This window comes from Phasianus colchicus, chromosome 6, assembly GCF_987193195.1.
Source record: "Phasianus colchicus chromosome 6, bPhaCol1.hap1.1, whole genome shotgun sequence".
NCBI lineage: Eukaryota > Metazoa > Chordata > Aves > Galliformes > Phasianidae > Phasianus > Phasianus colchicus.
The window spans coordinates 44654519-44674561 of record NC_143441.1 but is presented as its reverse complement, the minus strand read 5'-3'; the positions used below and the strand labels follow the sequence as shown (position 1 = coordinate 44674561).

At 40.1% G+C, this 20043-nt stretch overlaps 1 protein-coding gene across 3 annotated transcripts in view; it reads right to left on the bottom strand.

The window, feature by feature from the left end:
- PTPRN2 (protein tyrosine phosphatase receptor type N2) overlaps window positions 1–20043 on the bottom strand; it is a 621494-nt gene that overhangs the window by 45690 nt on the left and 555761 nt on the right. For all 3 annotated transcript variants that reach the window (XM_031615965.2, XM_031615966.2, XM_031615967.2), the window contains exons 15-16: window positions 11079–11226; window positions 5042–5115 (exon numbers count right to left, since the gene is read on the bottom strand). In XM_031615965.2, the coding sequence (XP_031471825.2) occupies window positions 5042–5115; window positions 11079–11226 (222 nt within the window). The remainder of the gene's footprint in view (window positions 1–5041; window positions 5116–11078; window positions 11227–20043) is intronic.

Below are 20043 nucleotides of genomic sequence, written 5' to 3'. Positions count from 1 at the left end.
AGCAAATGGGAACAAACAGGATCAGCATTCATGTTTATTGCTAGAAAAGAAGTGCCACAGAAAACAATCCCTAACTACTAGATATATTAGTGGCATATTTGTGCTTTTCTACAGTAATTTCTAATTAAAGTTGATTTACTGTATCTCAGAGCAGAAAATATAAATTTACTTTACTAAAGACTAAAAACAACTCCTCATTTTTCATACAAGAGCTCCACTATGCAATTGCTCTGTTTCTCTGAAGAATTCAGTGTTTGTGAGTTAGAAATCCCCCTGCTGCATGATCGCACTGATAATGCTGATGAAGTACAGCAATATCAATACATACTGCGAGAAAAATCCTCAAACCTATTGTATTCGACAGCAGTACATACAGATCCTTGTGAAGCAGTCTTCATAAAACTGGAAACTGAAGTAAAAGCAAAGGTGTCAAGAGGCATCGATGACTGTTTTAAACTCTCACGTACATTATACACTCATTCATTCCTGCCCTTTACCTTCTGCCTCAGATTCTCAGATCCTTACTTCCTGCACACTACAATGCTGGTCAAGATGTGCTCTCAGCCACATTATGTTCACCTTGATCTAAGTCTGAGCTGAAGTATTCCTATATCATATAAGAACAGAATGAGATCCAGTGGAGGCTAAATATGACGGAAATAAACTTGAACTTTGATTAATGCCTTTAATTTGTATGAATTCACGGTATTGGGTGGTTTCCAGATTCAATGAGCATATACTGCCCATATAATCTGTCTCTACATCTATTTACTGCACTCTGTAAGGCATAAATAGTCTATAAAAGAGTGTATCCACTAAATGCTTTTGAACTCTAATCACTTAAATTTCAGCATTAAAACGAAAGAAGGTAGACTAAACCTCACCTTCATGTTTGGATTAAAATTTAAAACAAGTTTTCCATCCTTCTTTTAAAACCCCTAATGGAATGAAAGAAGTAGATCTGGCTGTGAATGCCTTTATGAATTTCAGAGCCTATTCCTGGTGATGAAATTTGTATGCTGTGTTTGAACAAACTGTCACGTTAATGACATTCCTCTGTCTGGTGTCTTCAATAATAAGCAAACTGAGTTTTTAAATGTAGTTGATGGGATTTTTTTCTCTCCCAGACACCCTATGAGGAAAAACAGAATTCCCATTTACTTTCATGACCTCTGATTTAAAAGCAAAGATTGCACATTATTTACCACTGGATGATTTTCCCGAAATTTAATGAGGACTAAGTACAAATATGACAGATGTAATTATCACAGTTTTATTCTGCACAGTCAGGGTCTCCTTGTGCTGTAATTGCAAGCCTTTCATTCAGCAGCCAATAGCAGAGCTATTATCATAGTACTTTATTTTATTCCAGAGAGGAGGGAAACAGATTTCTACCCCACTTTTACCCCACAAATTCTCCCAAGGACTCATTTCGCCTGGCCTGAAGCTACATGAAAATTAAATGGCTACAGAAAAAACTTGACTAGATCTCTGTTGGTTCTCCTCACCTCCTTCCAGGCCATCAATCTAACCCCAGTTTTCACAACATGCTAGTGGGAAAGCTGCTCTTGAGGGGGCAACATTTTTTTTTTTTTTTTTAAAGGAAGGAAGATGTGGGCAGGTGGCCAGTTCATTGTCTAGCAATGGGATTTTTTATTTACTGTGTTCTGCAGTGCTCATTTAGACTTAAGGCAAGGCTGAGTGATGCCCAGCTGGAAGCTGGACCACTGACCTAGAAGCTGGATACCCAGCAATACATACATGACTGGAAGCCTCCCTACCCAAAGCTCAAATATAATTACTTTATTCTGTACTCTTCCCCTGGCAGACAGCTCACACATACAGGGAGGAGAAGTCCTCTTCCAGTTCAGAGCCTCTGCTATTAGTGCTCATCTTACAGTTCACAATGCTCTCCCAGCCCAAGCACTGGGAGGTACAAGTGCACCAGCAACATCACAGTACTGACGTGGTAATTACTGGTGATATTTAAGTAGAAAGACAATGTTCTGGAAGAAAGAAACAGCAGAACTTTTGGAGAGCAAATAAAGGTAGACTTGTTTTTACTCCAAATCCACTAACAGAAAATCTTAAACAGTAGTAGTAATAACAAGTAAAAGCTAACAGTGCAGAAAATACTGCAGAATCAAGGGCCTGACAGAATACTTCAGCAGGCTTCCAAGGTGGTGAACAGCACTGAAAGTCTCTATTACTCCTAAATTTTACCTCACCATACAAAAACAATTCCAGATTAACAGAAAATTTACTCTAACCTGAAGATCTCACTCTCTTGAAATGAAGCAGTTTGCAGGAAATCTTTCAAAACAGCACAACTATTGAGTTAGCTAAACAAACTCACAAAACCATCTGGAGCATCTCTTTCCATGGGCTAACAGGTTGTCTATGCTAATGTGGGCTGCGGCACTCCTTCCCACACTGTAGGATCCCTATCACGAAGAAGTGGAGCTTAACAGTTTCTGTTGATAGTTTTCTATGGCTATGAAAGATCATGGGTGCTTGTCCAAACCCAGACAAACACCTGTGTACTTATGTATCTCTGAGCACATGAAGAGGCAGAGAGACAACCTGAAGAAATTCAGTTTGTGCGACTTTTCTTAACAGACAGAACTCTCGAGTCTGGGAGAGCGACATAAAAGAAAATATCTTCTAACCTTATGGTAGAAAATATCCTTGAGTGCTGAATGGAGGGACCAGACTAGAACCCCCTGTAAAACCAGAAGAGTTAAGTGCTGTGCCAGTAGAGACCCTCTTCCTGCAGTAACATGGTGCATCCAGACAACATAAATATCTTGCCATTTATGTCAGTGGAATACCTTAGCTTCTCCATTCCCAACGCTACTTGATCTAACACTTGTCTCACTGTAATTAAGAGAATATCTATACTATAATCCAGAAATAAAATTGAAACAGGCATATAAACACATTCCAGATTTTACCCATCAACTAAGCAAATCCATGTGCCAAAACCAGTTAGACTGTGCCCACATAGACTTCTGGGTAACTCGCAGAAGTCCATATTCACTTGTTCAGTAAAAATACAGCATCTGTGCTACTGTCAGCTCTGAACCTGGCTTAGAACTATATCTAACAACGTTGTAGTTCCATTTCTTGAAGTAGTACAAATTAACACCAAGCACTTAAAGGAAAACAAGATCTCAGTCCCTGTTAACACCCGCACTTGCTTCTAAACCTCTCAACTCCTGCTATGACATAAAGGCCTGAGCAAACAGAATTTACCCAATGTGCTCTAAAAACAAAGAAAAAGAGCACTGAAGTCCTGGAGTTGAGCCTCTGTGTATGATTTTGTAAGTGGGATACAAATTTCCCAGAGCTCAAACTTACTCAGATGATCTGATCCCAAGGCCAGATAAAGCTTGGTCTAGAAATGTTTCAAGATGCCTTAAAACAGCTTCAATCCATGCACATCTTACCCTTGTCCTCTGAAATGGCAGCTGAAATCCCTGAAGACTGCATGTGCTCTTGTCTATCCTCAGTCAAAGAGGAAAGTTTCCTGAAGATGTCTGCTGCATTCTTTGTATTTTAACTTTTTGAATAAAACATTTGTATATATGCAATGAAATGAGGCTTTTGAACTCCAATCAAAGTAAAGAATATGAAGCTCAGAGAACAGTTTTGATGGTTTTTTTTTCTTCTTTTGAGGGGGGAAGGGGGGAGAAAGTATTGTCAACAACATTGGAAGAAAGCAGCCTCTAATCTCATGCTGTTGCAAATTGTCAGTTGCCTTGCCCACATGAATTGATTTAACTGGGGGAGTGATACTCCCCAGGAAAATGAGACAGTAATGGCACACACAGCCCACTCCATCCTAAGTTCTTTTATGATAAAGTTTCACTCTAATAACTTTTTCCAGTAATGTGCATAAAAACCAAGTGCAAAGTGAGATGCATCGCAGTAGTTTCCATAGAGGTCAAAGACACAGCTTCTTTCTTCCCCTTCAAATAGCATCCTGATGCTTCCATTGAGAAGCTAGGATAGGGCAACACTCCTGGCTCCATCAAACCTGCTTTGTGTCTAAAAATAGAGAGCTTTTCTCCCTATCACCTTTCACAGACAAGCAAGGATCCATACTCAGCGTGAGTAGGACAAGAAAGGGCAGCTGGGCCATGCTGAGGTATCCAGTGGCAACAGCTGGGCAGACCTAATTTGCAGTTTGAATGAACATAAAGAGGTAAGGGAACTTGTTATTCCTTTCAAAACGGCAAGCCCTCCAAAGAACCAGGAGGGCTAAAGAAACACAATGCACTAGGAATGCAACAGATGAAGTAAGGGAAAAGGAAACGTCACTTCTTGCTCCAGAAATTCAGAAGCTTGGTGGCCTGCACCTGCATAAACCATTCCTCTTATGACATTAGCCAGTAAGACAAGCTTGAAATGAATGAATCATAGTTCACAGAATTGTATGAGTTGGAAGTGACCTTTAAAGATCATCGAATTCAACCCCCCTCCAATGAACAGGGACACTACAGCTCCATCAAGCACTCAGAGCCCTGTCCAGCTTGACCTTGAATGCCTCCAGAGATGGGGCATCCACATCTCAGGGCAACCTGTGCCCATGCTTCACCACCCTGTTGTAAAAAACCTTTTTATTATATCTACTACTCCTCTTTTAGTTTGAAACCATTTCCCCTTGTCCTACCACAGCAGACCATGCTCAAGAGTTTATCTCCTTTCTTATAGCCTGCCAACCAACCTCAGTCTCCTCAAAGAAGGAGGGCTAAGCAAAAGGCATATCACTGATATTTATCATCACTACACTGCAAATATCAAGTAAAGAAAACTGACATTGTTGTGAGATAGAAGAACAACTACCTAGTGTCTCTGGTTCTGAAACAAAATCCACAAGAGAATTGAATGCATTTGTAGGAAATTTCTCTTCAGTTTCAAAGGACACTGAGATACCAGCATTGTGAGGCAGTAAGATACTCCCAGTTAGCGTATTTTAACAGCATGGAAATACAGGGAAAGATTACTTGGATTATTTCTCATAAACTGCTGTACTTACAATTGGGCTAGCATTGATGTAGTCTGAATTGTCGTGGCTATTTTCAGCTTTCAGACATATCCTGGAGTGATCATCTGCAAAGGCAAACAAAGAGATGAAAGTTTCTATACAAGTATCCTATCCATTGTAAAGTAAACTGACATTCAAAGCCAGATTAACATGCGCTTCAAGACAGGCAAAGAGGGTAAACAGCAGACAGGATACTTTCTTCTGACTCCTAATGCAGCGTAATTTTGATACAACCACACAGTCACAGCCTGGCTCAGGAATGAAGCTGAGATATCTCAGGGGCTGAGTATCAATGTGTGCACAATATGGTGCTGCTCAGGGAGTTTAAGATTTAAACTAGGAAAGTCACTAGGAAAAAAAATAGTATTACAGAAAACACTCCTGTGTTTGCAGGGTCATGGGAGAAGCAAGCGGATGGATTTAGTCCATCTGGCTCCTCTTTAAAATGAACAGCAGGAACACCAAAGCACAATTTGGAGCTGGACAGAAAGTTAATCTGTCCTGATCAAACACCACTGCTGTGTGGTGCTATGCCAGTGATGTGAGGAGACAATGTGACTCGGCGATGCTCCTAGGAGAGATAAAACACAGCACATCTACAACTAAATGTATGAGTGGAGCATACACAGATGTTGCTGCACTGTTGGCCACGGAGCCAGTTCAGGCATCCTGGTAGAGAACACAGCAGCTCTGGACATAAGAGACTTATTCATGGGGTTGTCTATTGTCACAATTCTTTTAACATTTTTTAGTCTGTATTTTTAATGGCTGTAGCTCAATTGTGTTTACAGCAGGTACATCCAAAACACTACATCTCTTCATTTAGAATTTCAAATGTATATAATGGATGGGGTTGATTTGTCTGTATTTAGAAAGCGACAATGCAGATGTTCCAGTCATCTTTAAGAAAAAAATGTTTCTGGGTCATGAATCATCTCATCCTGATTTAGCTGTCTCAAACAGGCAAGACAAATTACACTTAAAAAGCACCAGTTTCTTTCCATCAGCCAGAGAAGGAAGACCAGACCACATGCAGATAATTTATGCCAAAGGTGTCTAAATCCTTACATATGAATCTCAAACAACTTTTATCTGACACATAACCTTTACAGCTCACACTCCTCAGCAAAGCTACCCTGCATAGTGCACTGCAGAGAGAGGTTGTGGAGATGCCCTCTCAGGAAGCCTCTACTTTGGGGGCTTCTAAGTTTGCTTGACTTTAATGAAGACTTGCTTACAGTCACTAGATTTTCACTAAAATTTAATACACAGGTCTTCTCCTGGAATAAGATTAGATGCGTGCAAGGCATGTCACACAAATGAAGATCCATTCTTTACTATTCACACAAAGTGAGCCTTCAACATAGCATGAGAATCAAGAAGACGAGAGAGAGCTTGCTGATGTATATTGTTTGCTTCCACTTTAACACTGCTATGCCAAAGATACGAAACAAAAGCGATCTTGTTGCACCTGAGATCTTGGGACTAGCCAAGATTTTTTTAATAGGAAGCTTTACAGTGAGCATTCCCACAGAGTGCCTGAGGACAGCTCAGAAACTATAGGACTTACACAGGTTAAGTGCACTGAATGTGCTCTCACATATCTTAGGCCAAGTGAGCACCGAGAGAAAGCACATCCCATGGACAGCAAAACCACCTGAACTAATCACCAAAGAAAACATGCAAGGAATTTTCAAATAATGAATGTGAGAGAGTGTGGAAACTGATTCATCAGAAGTTGCAAACAGATGACTGCATGGCTCTCCAGTAAAAAGAGAAGATTCATATCTGTACTTTCAGATTTTTTTTAAACACGTATTTCATCCCTACTCTCTGCTTTAGTGTATCTGGTGTATCATTATCCTGCCTCCCTGTAAGGTGAGACAACATAATACTTCGGTAGTGGTGAGACTCCGTACTTGCTGTCAGAAAAAAAAGGTGCAAAAGAGGTTGGACATCTCTTCTGCATATATCAAGAGTCTTCACCCACATGTGCTTCAGTTGCAGCATCGAGCATTCATACTGACAATGAAAAGATTGTGCCTGCCTATGACTGTTATCACTTCAAAGCTTCTAGGAACTAGCATAATAGTGCCCCTGAAACAAGCAAGAAAAGAAAAAAAATGCAACGGACACACTTTAAAATGAGCACTGTCAACATGGTCAACCACCAACAATAAGCAGTAGGGAAAATGCTGGATGTACAAGCATTCATTTTTTCTGTAAACTAAATATTTGTTATGTTAGAGCCGAAAGAGGAGCAAGAGAGGAAGGAAATACAAAAAGAGAAGAAATACACAACAGAAGGAAGGATGAGAAGAACATAAGAAATATTGGCTCAATCTAAGAAGCACACAAGAAAGATGAATGAAGAAATAGGAGAGGAGAAAGAACGAGAAAGAAATACTGTTACGTGCTATTGCAATCTGGGCAAGCTACAACTAGCCATCATTTCAAGTGTCTACAATAGCTGCAGACAAATGCTGCGCTGTTTTGCATTTGTTATCACTCCAGCCAAACCACAGCTGAAAGAAAAATAAAACACATAGATGAAAGTGTATGGCAGAGAGAGGCTTCCTGAACAAGAAGGCTATTACCAACCTACAGCTGAGGAGAAATACAATGCAAGTTGTATTTTATATACACACGAAGTATAAGTGTAGAGTATAAGTGTAGAGGATGGAGGACAAAGGATTAAAAAAACACAGCAGATATCAGTTTGTACTATATGGATACTCAGGCCATTGGCCAGGAGTGCACAGGTCTCCCACAAAGCCTGTGTTATTCCTCCTAGCAATATGCATTGGCCTTGAATAATTTAGGCATCTCAAATGGCACTGAATTCCTGTATTTAAACAACCAAGGTGGGCCCCAAAAACTCCAAATTATTTCAACATCACCAATACTACAGTACTATAGCATCTCACAATCTTCCACGTATCTCACAGTGGCCCTGTGACTTAATGAAGATCTATTACCTCTGTTGTTTTCCAGATGAGGATTGAAAGCTTGGCAATATAACTTACAACTTACCTAATGCTTTCTGTCTTCTGTGTCCTTTTAGTTAGACACTTTTGAAGGAACAGAACCAACATGAAATTCTGGAAACAATGGATATGGGAAGCTCTGGGCTGTATGAATTCAGGCTTTGCACAGCAGGGCACATCTCCCAGCAATCAAGATGGCACATTCTGCCCAGAATACCATTTTCTTTCATATAGATTTAGACTGTTATTTCCCTGCCTACACATGAATGTATAAAAACACTGCAGAACTGCACTAGGGTAAGAACGTGAAGTATTGAGGAGCAAAAGCAAAGCAGTCTGAAGACTGTGAAGAATCTGAACTTACTGATCAATTATTTTGTCCACAGTTTATCTATACAACATGGAACTCTTCTGAGATCTGAAATGAAATCAAGTTCATTTATCCCAGAGCACTTGCCAAAAAGGTAAGTCTATGTATTCCATTGCCCTAAGCTACTGCCATGCTTGCTGGTTGGATGTCACTTGCTAACCAGGTCTAAATTACTTCACTTATCACAATTTTTTGAACAAGTAGTAATTAATTAAATGCAGCGTCAGGGTGATTCTGACACTAACTTGTATATAGAGAGAAGATAGGTAAAAGAGTAACTTATAAAACTGTGACATCTATAAATGGCACCAGTTGTGTAACCAGTAAAAAATACCCTCATATTTTAAGACCAGTTAAGAAAGGAAAACTGGAAGTAAATACAATACAATAAGAAAGCTTCTTTGAAGCCTTCCTAAAATTAAATCTTTTATATGAATTGGCAATCCTGTTTTTCCTTGTCAAGATGATAATAAATATGAAAAAGGACAAGGATGAGAATAAACTGAATGCAGCATAACAACTTAGTAGCATATCAAAAGCCTATCAACAACAAAAAAAGAGACCTATGCAAACTTTTTTTCTCATCCCTAATTTTAGAGTCCACAATAACCAATATCTTATCAAAATGCCACACTTTTCATCCACTGAAGTAGTTCTAAGGACACAACATGACAGCTGCTTACCAGCACACACACAGCTTTGGGAAGAGAGAGCAGGTAGTTCTGTGCAACTCAAAGAGGAAAGTTCCAAGCACACCCGTAGCCAGAACAGAAGTTTCCATATTGTAACAAAGGCAATAGATTGCTATTTACTCTTGCAAAAGTCAAGAGAAATTTTAAATGTGCCAAAATGCTTCTTATTAAAGCATCAGATAAACTGTAGCTACTGTGCTGGTGTACATGGATAGCACAGGCACACAGCACTATGCAAGAAGCAAGGGGAAGGGAATTGTACACCCATGGCTGATCACTACAGGCTGATCCATCCAAGTGGTAGGATATGATGAAAAGAGAAAGACTGCCAACTGAAGACTGCCTCTGAAAATAGCTCAGCTGTCTAGTGTGGCATGACACCTAAGCTAGAATTCCCTGCTCTTTAGCACTGCTACAGCTATATTGCTTCTGGACTTGCTGCCAGAATGGCCTGAAGGTCCCTACTTTACTGCTCACTGTATTATGCAGACACACTTACTGCATGAGCTCAACAACCCAGCATCAGTTTCTGGCAACACCTGCAGCTTTCATGCTGCCTCCGAGGCAGGACCCAGGAACAATCTGATTTCATTCATGAACAGAGACTCAGAGCAGCTTAAGACAGCCCAACTGGAAGTCCACATTAACAAGAATGCTTTAAGCAGAAAGATCAACTCAGATCAATACATGTTATGGAGCATTTTCACTTCAGATTATATCTATAATGCTATTTTGGGGGGGGGATGGAAGAGAGCACAGAGGTATTACACTCCTTCAACTTCCATCTTTTTTTTTTTTTTTAAGAACTTTTCAACAGATGTGATCCCCAAACACATGAAGTCAATCAAGTATTGCTACTGTCCTAGCAGCCTTCTGACCAGTATGGTATTTATTATAAGAATGTGTATTTCCAAATTATAGAGCTCCTCTCCAAGCAGCACAGTACTGCAGAAAGAACCTCTAACTTAAGAGGACAGTCAAATCCCACTGAAACAAATACGTGGGCACTGATGGGCTCAGGGAAATTACCAAGTAGCTCCAAAAAACCTTCACTCCAAATCTGGCTCTGACATTTACTTAATGTCTTACCTGTCATTTTCCCACTTCTAAAGGAAAAATAGTACTCAAGGCTCTCATAGGCAAAATTAATGTTATCAAGGCACTTGAAAAATTAAAGTAGCTGTATATGTTTGCCAAGTTACCCAGCTGGATTGTGGGCACACTGACTGAGAGCATTTTTGTTGCTGTGGACTCCGCATATATTCTCAGCTTCAGTTTTGTTTCATTGGTTACTTAATAAAACACGTGGCCACAGATCACCAATGTAAACTATGAGAAATACATCTGCATAAGAAAAATGTGTTCTCTATTTCAAACTCAAAAAAGTGGCTGCTTACAGAAAAAGCAGATTCTAGGAATATAAACTGGCTCCCTTTTTATTTTCCTTCTTTTCATCCTAAGCCTAGCAGAGAAAGAAGCCAGTTTGCAAGCTTATCCACTGAAGCCTAGAGGGGCTCATTCAGTACAGCTGAGTATCTGATAAACAGATCATACAGCTCTGATTATAGACTGCTGGTATTACTGTTGGATGGACACGATACCAACTTGGCCAAACAAGCCAAACTTTTTTTGTTGAATGGCTACAGATGCCACTCTTGCACAGAAAGTATATTCCAACATTGAAAAGCACTCTGGCTATTGAATTTCATGATACAGCACAGCTGCAGCAGCAGTGGTCGGTGACATAAATGTGCATTTTTCTAACATATATGCAACTTATGAGAAGACAAACAGGGCCTGAAATGACAATAGGACATGGATCCAGCCAATATTCATGGCTACAGTTCTCTAGTGTCCATGTACACAACTCTGTATTTTGTTTGCTTGGCATCTGTGAACTCTCCAAGCGCTGTGCAAAGGATATTGAGAAGAAGTATCAAGAATTTAAATAGTAGCCATGGAAATTAAAGTATACATACATGGTACTACAGCCCGGGAGCGATTCTTCTGGATGTTTTCCTCCTGCTGTGCAACAGTGGTGGCATTGGGCTCAGCCTGGTAAGCACAAAGAGCTTCCCACTCTTTCTCCAGACGATTCTTGTTTTTCAGGTGATCTTCCATGTAGGACTGAAATTAAAAGAATACTGTATTAAGCATTGGCTTATCTGGTCTCAAAGCTAGAAGGATGCATCTCAGGCTGGAAAGCAGAATGGGAAGACATAAGGTAATGATTCAGAGCTTCTCCAAATAAGTACTTGCTCAGAACTTGTTTCCATTGAAAGCTGAGAAACTGCTTTTATCATAAAGTGAGGGGAGAATGGTCAGGAGTGAAAAACCAGAGTAGAAATCCTGAGCTCCGGGACACAACACACTTGGTCTGACTGCTAATTCATTTATTGATGTGACTTTACTGCAACCTCATTTGTGCTATATAAAAATCAGCTCATTAATATGTACCAGCACCGACTGAGAAGAAATGCCTGAAACCTCCAGATGTGGAACTTGGGGAGCAAGATATTTCTTCTTCAGTGTCTAGAAAGTGTAAGCACAACTGCCCATTTCACTGGGCAGCAGAAGAGTAATGAGTGCCTACCAATAAAAACAACTTGCTACGACAACACCTGTAGTCAAACAAAAGGCATTTAAAACTAATGTTCAAGCACATATGCAAACTCAAATCATCAACAATACAGTTGCAGAGAATTTAAGAATCGCCAGACTTAAGTGCTGAGTTACAGGAGTTCATACTGTCCATGTGCAGAGTGAGCCTTGCACTGAGAAGCTAGTGTTAATTAATACATACTGTTAAGGATTGTGCCTTGTACCTGCTCTTCAGTAAAATCAACTGTGTTTAGAAGAATCACCTTCAAAGAAAATTGAATTGGTATGCCAGGTATGACAGCCCACCAGAGTATATTAGGACAGATCTTAAGTCTTTGAGACTCTCACAAGACCAGAGGTTCTGCACAGCACTGGGTTGGGAATTCGCATCCAGAGGTTTTCCAAAATTTAAATAAGAACCTGCTCCTTCACCCAGTGGTCCTGAAAATTCTTCTGAATGAATGAGGGGGTGACTGTAGGAAGGAGAAATGTTTGGGGAAGAACCTCTTTCCCTCTCTGCAGCAATGAAATATAAAAAGTTATCATCTGGTACTGCAGGTCTACTTACCCATCCAAATTACTTTCCAGAGCAACAGAGTAACCACACAGTACACCCAGCTCATATCTGTAAATTAAACTCCTCAATACCCTGACAAGGTTGGTTGGCATAACCAGCCAATAATTGGTCCTGCTAGACCATGCCCTGCAGCAGTCCCATCTACACCTCTTTAGGAAACATTCTTGTAAAAAAGAAAAAAACACCCCAAAAGTATAAGAAGCAATTTAATTGCTTACTTTCTCCCCCCCCCAAACCATGTAGCACCTCTGTTGTATTGAGGAGTCTTCAAACGTGCTTTAATGAAGTGCAGTCCTGTCCTCTCAGAAGCTTCAGCAGAAGGTGCAAAAAGCTCCAAGCTCATCTTCTGCCAAGCTGAGCACTGCTAAAGCTGTCACTCACTGCACTCCTCACCAAACTGGGCACGGGAATACTTTCACTTACAAAATTTCTCCTGACACACAGCTATGTCTCTGTGCAAGGTTTGCTGCATGTGTCCATCTTTCCTCAAGATTTATAAATCATGCTTGTTACCAAAGAGCAATTCAAGAAGTGATGTTTCCAGAAAGACCAGCTAAATGTTCCTTTAAGGAAGCATACTGTGCTAGAAGAAAGGCTTCTAAAAGAGGCAGAAAATAGTGGTGGCCTAGATACAATCAAAACACCACTGTGTGATTGCTTCCCTGTGAAATGAGCGGAAAGAAATGGCAGGGGATGGGGCCCTTGCCTGCAGGATGGGGAGCTGGGGGCACGAGCAGCTCCACAAGGGGAATAAGTCAGTGAGAACAGGCCCAGCCCAGGCTGCTGGGAGGGAATCACCCATCCCCTGGCACTTCACTTGTCACAGAATCCATCATAGAATCATGAAGGTTAGAAAAGACCTCTAAGATCATCCAGTCCAAGCACCAAGCCATTCTCACCAAGCCCACTGACCACATCCCTCAGTGTCACATTTCCATGGCTCCTGAACAGCTCCAGGGATGGTGACTTCACCACCTCCCTGGCAGCCTGCTGTAATACCTCATCACTCTTTCTGAAAAAAAATTTTCCCAATACCCAACCTGAAACTTCCCCAGAGCAACTTAAAGCCATTTCCACTTGTCCTGACACTAGTCATCATCACTAATTATGGCTAATTGTCCTTGCCAAATGGCTATTGCTGCTTGGGAAAGAGGGAGATCCTACTCTTTTTGTCCAGTAAATCCAGGTCTGGACCTGAACACTGCACATACCAGAAAAAATTCCCACACAGAGAACAGTTGGTACATAAGAATTGTAGTGAGGCAAAGAGGGGAAAAAAAGCAGTGACATCTGACAGTAGTGAGGCAGGCCTCCTGCTTGAGGAGAGCAGTTCCGAACACAGCAGGCAGAGCTCAGGCAGACATGGGGCAGCCACCAGATCATTCCCATTCTGAGCTCCAGTTCTGTAATCTGTTTCACTTTGACACGTCCATCAACTCAGACTTCAGGAACACTTTATGCACATACACAGGTCTGCCAACAATGAACTTCTTCCAAAATATCATGGGATCCATGAAGGAAAGGGTCAGTGAATGCTCGATTCCTATGGCAGGGCTGCACAGAGCATGCAGCTTCCTGCTGGCTCCGACTTGCCTGTTCGATGACCTCAAAGATTAAGTTTTATAAGGAAAGTTAAAAATACGCTTTAAATTGTTAAACATGACATAGCTAAGGTATTTTGATTGCTTTCAGTGGATATGAATTTTTAAACAACTCATCTCTGCTCTAGAAGGAGTATTTTCTACATTTAACTTCCTTTCTAAAGGAATTCTGAGTGTAAGAAATGAATGCACAAGTGAAAACACTGAAGCCTTCACTTACACCAGAATCATTTTCCGTGTAATCTCAGTACCTGCATCACACAAATGATATTCACAGGTCACTTCTGCCAGATCTTGAAAAGGTACTGGGACTACATGAGCAGACCTGTGGAAGGCTCTGCTTGGTATGAACATCTGCTTCGTGCACATGTTTAAACAGTGGCTGAAAAAGAAGCCTGCTTTAAAACATTCACAAGTCAGACAATTCCCTCAGAGTTAGGCAATCTTTCATTTACAGTCCTTCAGAGCTCCTACTCTCTTCCCCACTTCGCTAAACAGAAGCTTAGTGATTTTGAAATGTTCTCATGGGAGCTGCTGATGTACATTAAATTGAGTGGAACTTCTGATATTTTAGAGATTGTATGTCTACTCAGATCCACTCCTTAATTAGAATGTTTTCACAAGACGTTCTACAGCATTTGCCTGGTACAAAAGAAATTCATTACCAACACGTCAAACACGCACATAATTTTCCCTGTCCACAGCAGCAGACAAAATAAATAGAGGTTGTCACCACTGCTACTGCAGTGCTCCTCAGAGCCTGCTACAGAAGGCAAAGCTCTGGTCTCACTAAGATGCCTACATCAAGACATGTCCCGCAGCCCTAAGTACATGCTATTTTTTTAATTAAGTAGCCTTCTCAACCACCTCACCTGACATACCTTAATTTACATTGTCTTAATTCTTCTTCCACAAGGCCTCAACAGCAAGTGGAAGCCCAGTCTGCACTCTCTTCTATGCACAGATTAGATACTCTTGCTACCAAACCTGAGGATAACAAGGATGCAACATCACCCCTCTGTCATCAACGTACATGGAAAGGGGGATGTGCAGAAACAGCTATCACTACTCTGTGATATGTACCAGCCATAAGGGAAAAGACTGGCTTTCAGCCAGAGGATGAAAAAGACATCTCAGGGACAGTGAATCACTGGCCAAGAGATCCTGTGCCAGGGGCAAATGCCAAGACAGACTCACATGCCTGAACACAGGCACAGAGAGTCCAACAGCCTGGCTTGGATGTAGTAACATTTCCTGAGTGCTTCATTGATGCTACACTACGGTGTCAAAGCACTTCCTTTTTCTTCACTTTTCTCTTTATAAGTAGCATCCAATACATTCTCTGCTGCTAAATTAAGGTTAACCAACACCACAGTTAATTTTTTTATTGGTCAGTCTCCAAATACCTTCTTTACAGACACTATGGTTTGCATCTGACAAGCTATTCATTTTAAAAACACCTATTTTATTAGCTGATGTTCAGCTATTAGAAAAAGCAATTATTTTTGACAACATACTCCAATACGGCACTTGATTAGGCACTCTTCTCCTGGCTAAGGATGTCTCCTTTAATGAAAAGGCAGGAAAGTCTTAAATTGACAGACTTGACAGCTCTAATTCAATCTTAGATGTCAGCTGAAGAAGTGGATAAGACATCATCTTAATCCTTGTGAACGGTGACCACTGTAACCCACACCCTTCACCTAACAACATGAGAACCACTGCTCTCAGACCACTGCTGCTTCTTCCAAATGTACAGAGAGGAAATCAAAGTAAGAACTGTACTGTAACATCATCTCAGCTGCTGTTGCTGTTCCTGTTCTCCGAAGTAGCGAGGCACATGGGTGAGCACAGCACTGCTGCCAGGTTCATAACATATCATTTCTCCAACAAAGAGAAACATTTCCTCATCATCAATCCCAGCTGCTCTGGGATGATTCTCATACTCAGCCTCTGGTCCCTCTTCTGCATACTCTGGACACTATTAAGAAGTGAGCTGCCCAAATCAGGGTAAGAGCTAAAGTAGGCACCCCAGGGGCATGCAGAACTAACTCCCAAAGGGAATCAGTTCCTCCAACACAAATATTCTTACTAACTGCCAACCTTTCCTCCCCTCAGTGCCCTAGAATGGCACAGCACACACCGCAGCCTCTGGAGAAATCAAACCCTTCCACAGTCCTGGCTGGTCCTGCATCACTGCTTGGAGCTGGTGGGGTAGGAAGGTGACAGGGGCCAGGCAGTGCCACAGTGCTTCTCAGAATGGTTTTGGATAGGAGCGAATCAGACTCAGGTATTACAGAGTAACTTCAAATATGTACTAACCACTAAAAAAAATAAGCACATACTGGAAAGCATTCATTTTATTATTCTCACTGATTGGCATATGTAAAGGGTTTGGGTTTTTTTTTTTTTCCTTTTTAGCTTTGATTCCTTCCTGTAGGCATTCCCAGCATTTTTGTCATTCTACTCAAACCTTTGCCTTCTTCAGCGCATACTTCAGTCACTGCATGTATTCACTATAAAAAAGTGCATTATACTTTTCTGCTTAAATTCAATTTACTTTCAGTGTAGCACACGTTTCTCTCCTTCTTCTGGCTCAATATTTTATCACTTCTGGCTTCAGAGTAACTTTCTCCTTTCCATTCATACCACTCACTGTGCTACAGAAGTTTGAGAACTCCATTTGATTATCCACCTCCAGGCTTACAAAAATGCCTTGCTCTCCCTACTTCACAATGCAGTTTTGCAAGCTGCATATAGATGCCTGTATCTAAAGGGGAAGTCCAAGCCACAGTTCATCACTATTCCTCAAAACACAAATTTCTGGACTGTACATTCTTCTCTAGAAATACTCAAATATTTCCAATAAGGAAGAGTGGTCTTCATCCAAGATGGCTTTTTCACAGGGATTCCAATACTACAGCTTTCCAATTCAGACTTAATTTACAACTCACTGTCACCAACCCATGTATTTCAGCTCTATTCTGCTCACAAAAAATATTATTCTTCTATAAAGCTTCTTCCTCTGTGTATATCGGAGTCCATACTGTGCTGGTCCATGAACTAACATATCTATGTAAAATATACACCTCTCCTCTCATGGCTTTCCTTGAAAGATAATTTAACTCTATTTGTTAGAAATGTTTTCAGGTCTAAGCTTTCCAAGCTTCTGGATCGCTGCTCTGTCATCACTTCTGTGCAGCACCTTGCAGCTTGATACCACTTGTGAAAGTCATTAAGTCACTTCCATCCACTTCCAGATTACTGTCTAAAAAGCTAAATGTAACTGTAACCACCACCAACTCCTGTACACCGCCAGACAGTACCATACAGCATTTAATCATTACTCTTTCTGCATCATCCTTTAGCCACATTTCAGTCCACGATTGTCTTCTTAAAAAACTGACATTAATTTTTCAATTAACTATTCATGAGACAGTTTCAAGGCTTGATTAAAATGTAGATATATTACAGCTGTTGTTTTCACTTCATTTCACTTGGTTTTGTAGTTTTAGTTAAATAAAAAGCAATCAAGTTTGTCCAGGCAAGATTTACTCTGTATAAAATTATACACATTCTTACTCATTGTGCTGTTATTCAATGGAAAGGATGGAGGAGATTAGCAAACAAAGGAAAGACTCCAGTCTTGCCATCATCTGAAATGAGACCCTCATACTTATCTCCCTTTTGTGCCCTTGAAAAAAAGTCTCCCCCTAGATAATCAGCAATTTTTTTTTAATATGTGTTCAATTACTTTTGAGAACGGGAGTCTAGACTCACATAATAGCGAAGAAAATAAGCATCTCTTCTCTTCTTTCCTTCTTCCCATTCCTCCTTCTTAAAATTATGATTGCATTATTCTTCCACTCTCTGGCTCCCACACTTGTCTCGTACAGCTCAAACAAAGCCCCAAGATGTGTCACTATTAGAATCTTGAAAGAACCATATTCAGACCACACAAATATTTCTTCACATTTTATAAGCATCTCTTACATCTCCTAAGCGTTCCATGTTAGTACTGAAGTTACTTTGGGATCTTCCTTGAATACAGACGAGCCACCTTTCTGAGCTTCTGCAATGCTCTTACAGAGCCTGGAGGCTGCAAGCTTAGCACATGTGCTTCCATAAAGAATGCTCTTGGTGGTGACCCATGTAGAAGAAAGTATGGAAGTAGAGCCAAACCACATCCATATCTTTCCTCCCTTTCTTCTTCAGCAAAGCAGTGCATCCTGTCTTTAAGGTCTATCTCAACCAATTTAGTTCTTTAAACCAACCAATGCATTGTGAAAATCCTAGTTTTCTCCACTGGCTACACTTCTGTTGAAACACAGATGTTCATGATGTTCTGATCCAACCAACCAGCAATAACGTAGAGCCTATTCATGTTCCCAAGACCAAATCCATGGCAAATCCAATTTTCAATGTTAACTATAGAAAACTGTGATAATTATTGGACTACTTAAGTCAGAATATATGCATGAATAAAATAAAATCAAATTTATGTTGTGGCAACTAATTTTCATTATCTCACAGAACATGTATCTGACAAATCTCAATAAATTAACAACAGGCTATGAATTCTGACATACCTTCAAACCTGAGGAACATTCTGTATCCACTTATGTCAGTGGAAACACTGATTCCATGGGAATCAGGATTTTATCATCTGTTTTGACAGTCTTTTCATTATTGAGGTCCTAATTCTCCTCTCGTTTGTCCCATACTATCCTGGATCCATAGTAACCACAAATGAAAAAAATATCAAGAAACTAAAGGCTGAGGGTGTGCATTTAGTCTTTATAAAAAACACTGAGAAATTATTTTATCTCCTTGGTGTTGGAGTCACATTACTACATTAACGTGTTTTGATGAAGTTTTTCTTATTTTTCAGTGTTTAAATACAACAGTGAAAAGAAAAGTTTTGAAGCCTTTAAAATTAAATGTTGAAAACCACTCTGGAGCTTTCCTAGTATTTTGGCATAAAACACTATTACTATAATACTGTAGATAATGAAGGGAAAAATAAAAAAAAGGAAGGTAACTCTCCAACAAAGCAACTACTCAGTCTGGTTGAGAATAATTTTGCTAGGTTGATTCAAATCAGAGACATATTATCAGGAAATTAATAACCTTCAATGGTGATGTCAGCTAACAATAAGAGATGACATTCCATAGTTTCAGTTACATTTTCAGACGTAAAGATTATTGTAAACTACTAAGCACATACACAGAGCACAATCATGCTTCAGGCATGCCATCTACAGTAATTTAAAACATTTGTCCTTGAGTTTGAAGAGGAACACCATCCTTGCATGATCAGTGTATGACATTATCTACCTAATGACTACTGAGCGACTTTTGTCAGAATGACTGTAATTCACAAGTACATTAGATGGCAACTTATGTTTTGTTTACCTAAATTAATACACCCTTGATGTAGCTTATATTACTGTCTCACCTTCTCTTAACAGTCTGATAATAGAGTTTTGTAACTTGTAAAAGGATTACTCCAATCCAATCAGCAGGTGCTGGGATCAGTGTGTGTCACACGAACACTTGCTAATCCCTTTTCTTACAGCTCCCAGCTGCTAAAGGTGCTCAAAGAAATCCCAAAGAAATGTCTGGATACAACATGGTGTAGATTGATGCAAGTTTTCAGCTCTAGAAAGAATCTTAGAAAATACGTGATGCTAAATATTACCCAAGTTGGGAATCATGGAGGCAGATGTGCTTTTGAAAGGAAACACAACTAAGAAATTAAACATTAAAAATAGAATGTTTAATTATGAAATATTTACTCTACTAAGCTCTCACTAAACACAGCAGAAGGTGGAAATTCACTCTACAAAGAAACCCTTGTCAAGGATTATCAGCTACTTAATGGTGTCTTCTGGGTCTTAAAATACAACCACCTCCATCTCTTCCTCCTTACCCTCTTCCTTGGAATCTAAGTTATGCCTATGAAGTTTCACTGCTGCAATTATTTTGCTTTAAATAAACCTCAACAAAAAGGAGAAGATGATTACCATAAAAGGAATAGAATCTATTCCCTTACAATCTCTGTATTTCTATAGCTCCTTCTGTCCAGCTATTTGAAAGAGCTCACTCACATTACTCCTGCAGGAGAGGCAAGTATCATTGCCATTTCTTGGATAGGAAAAAGAA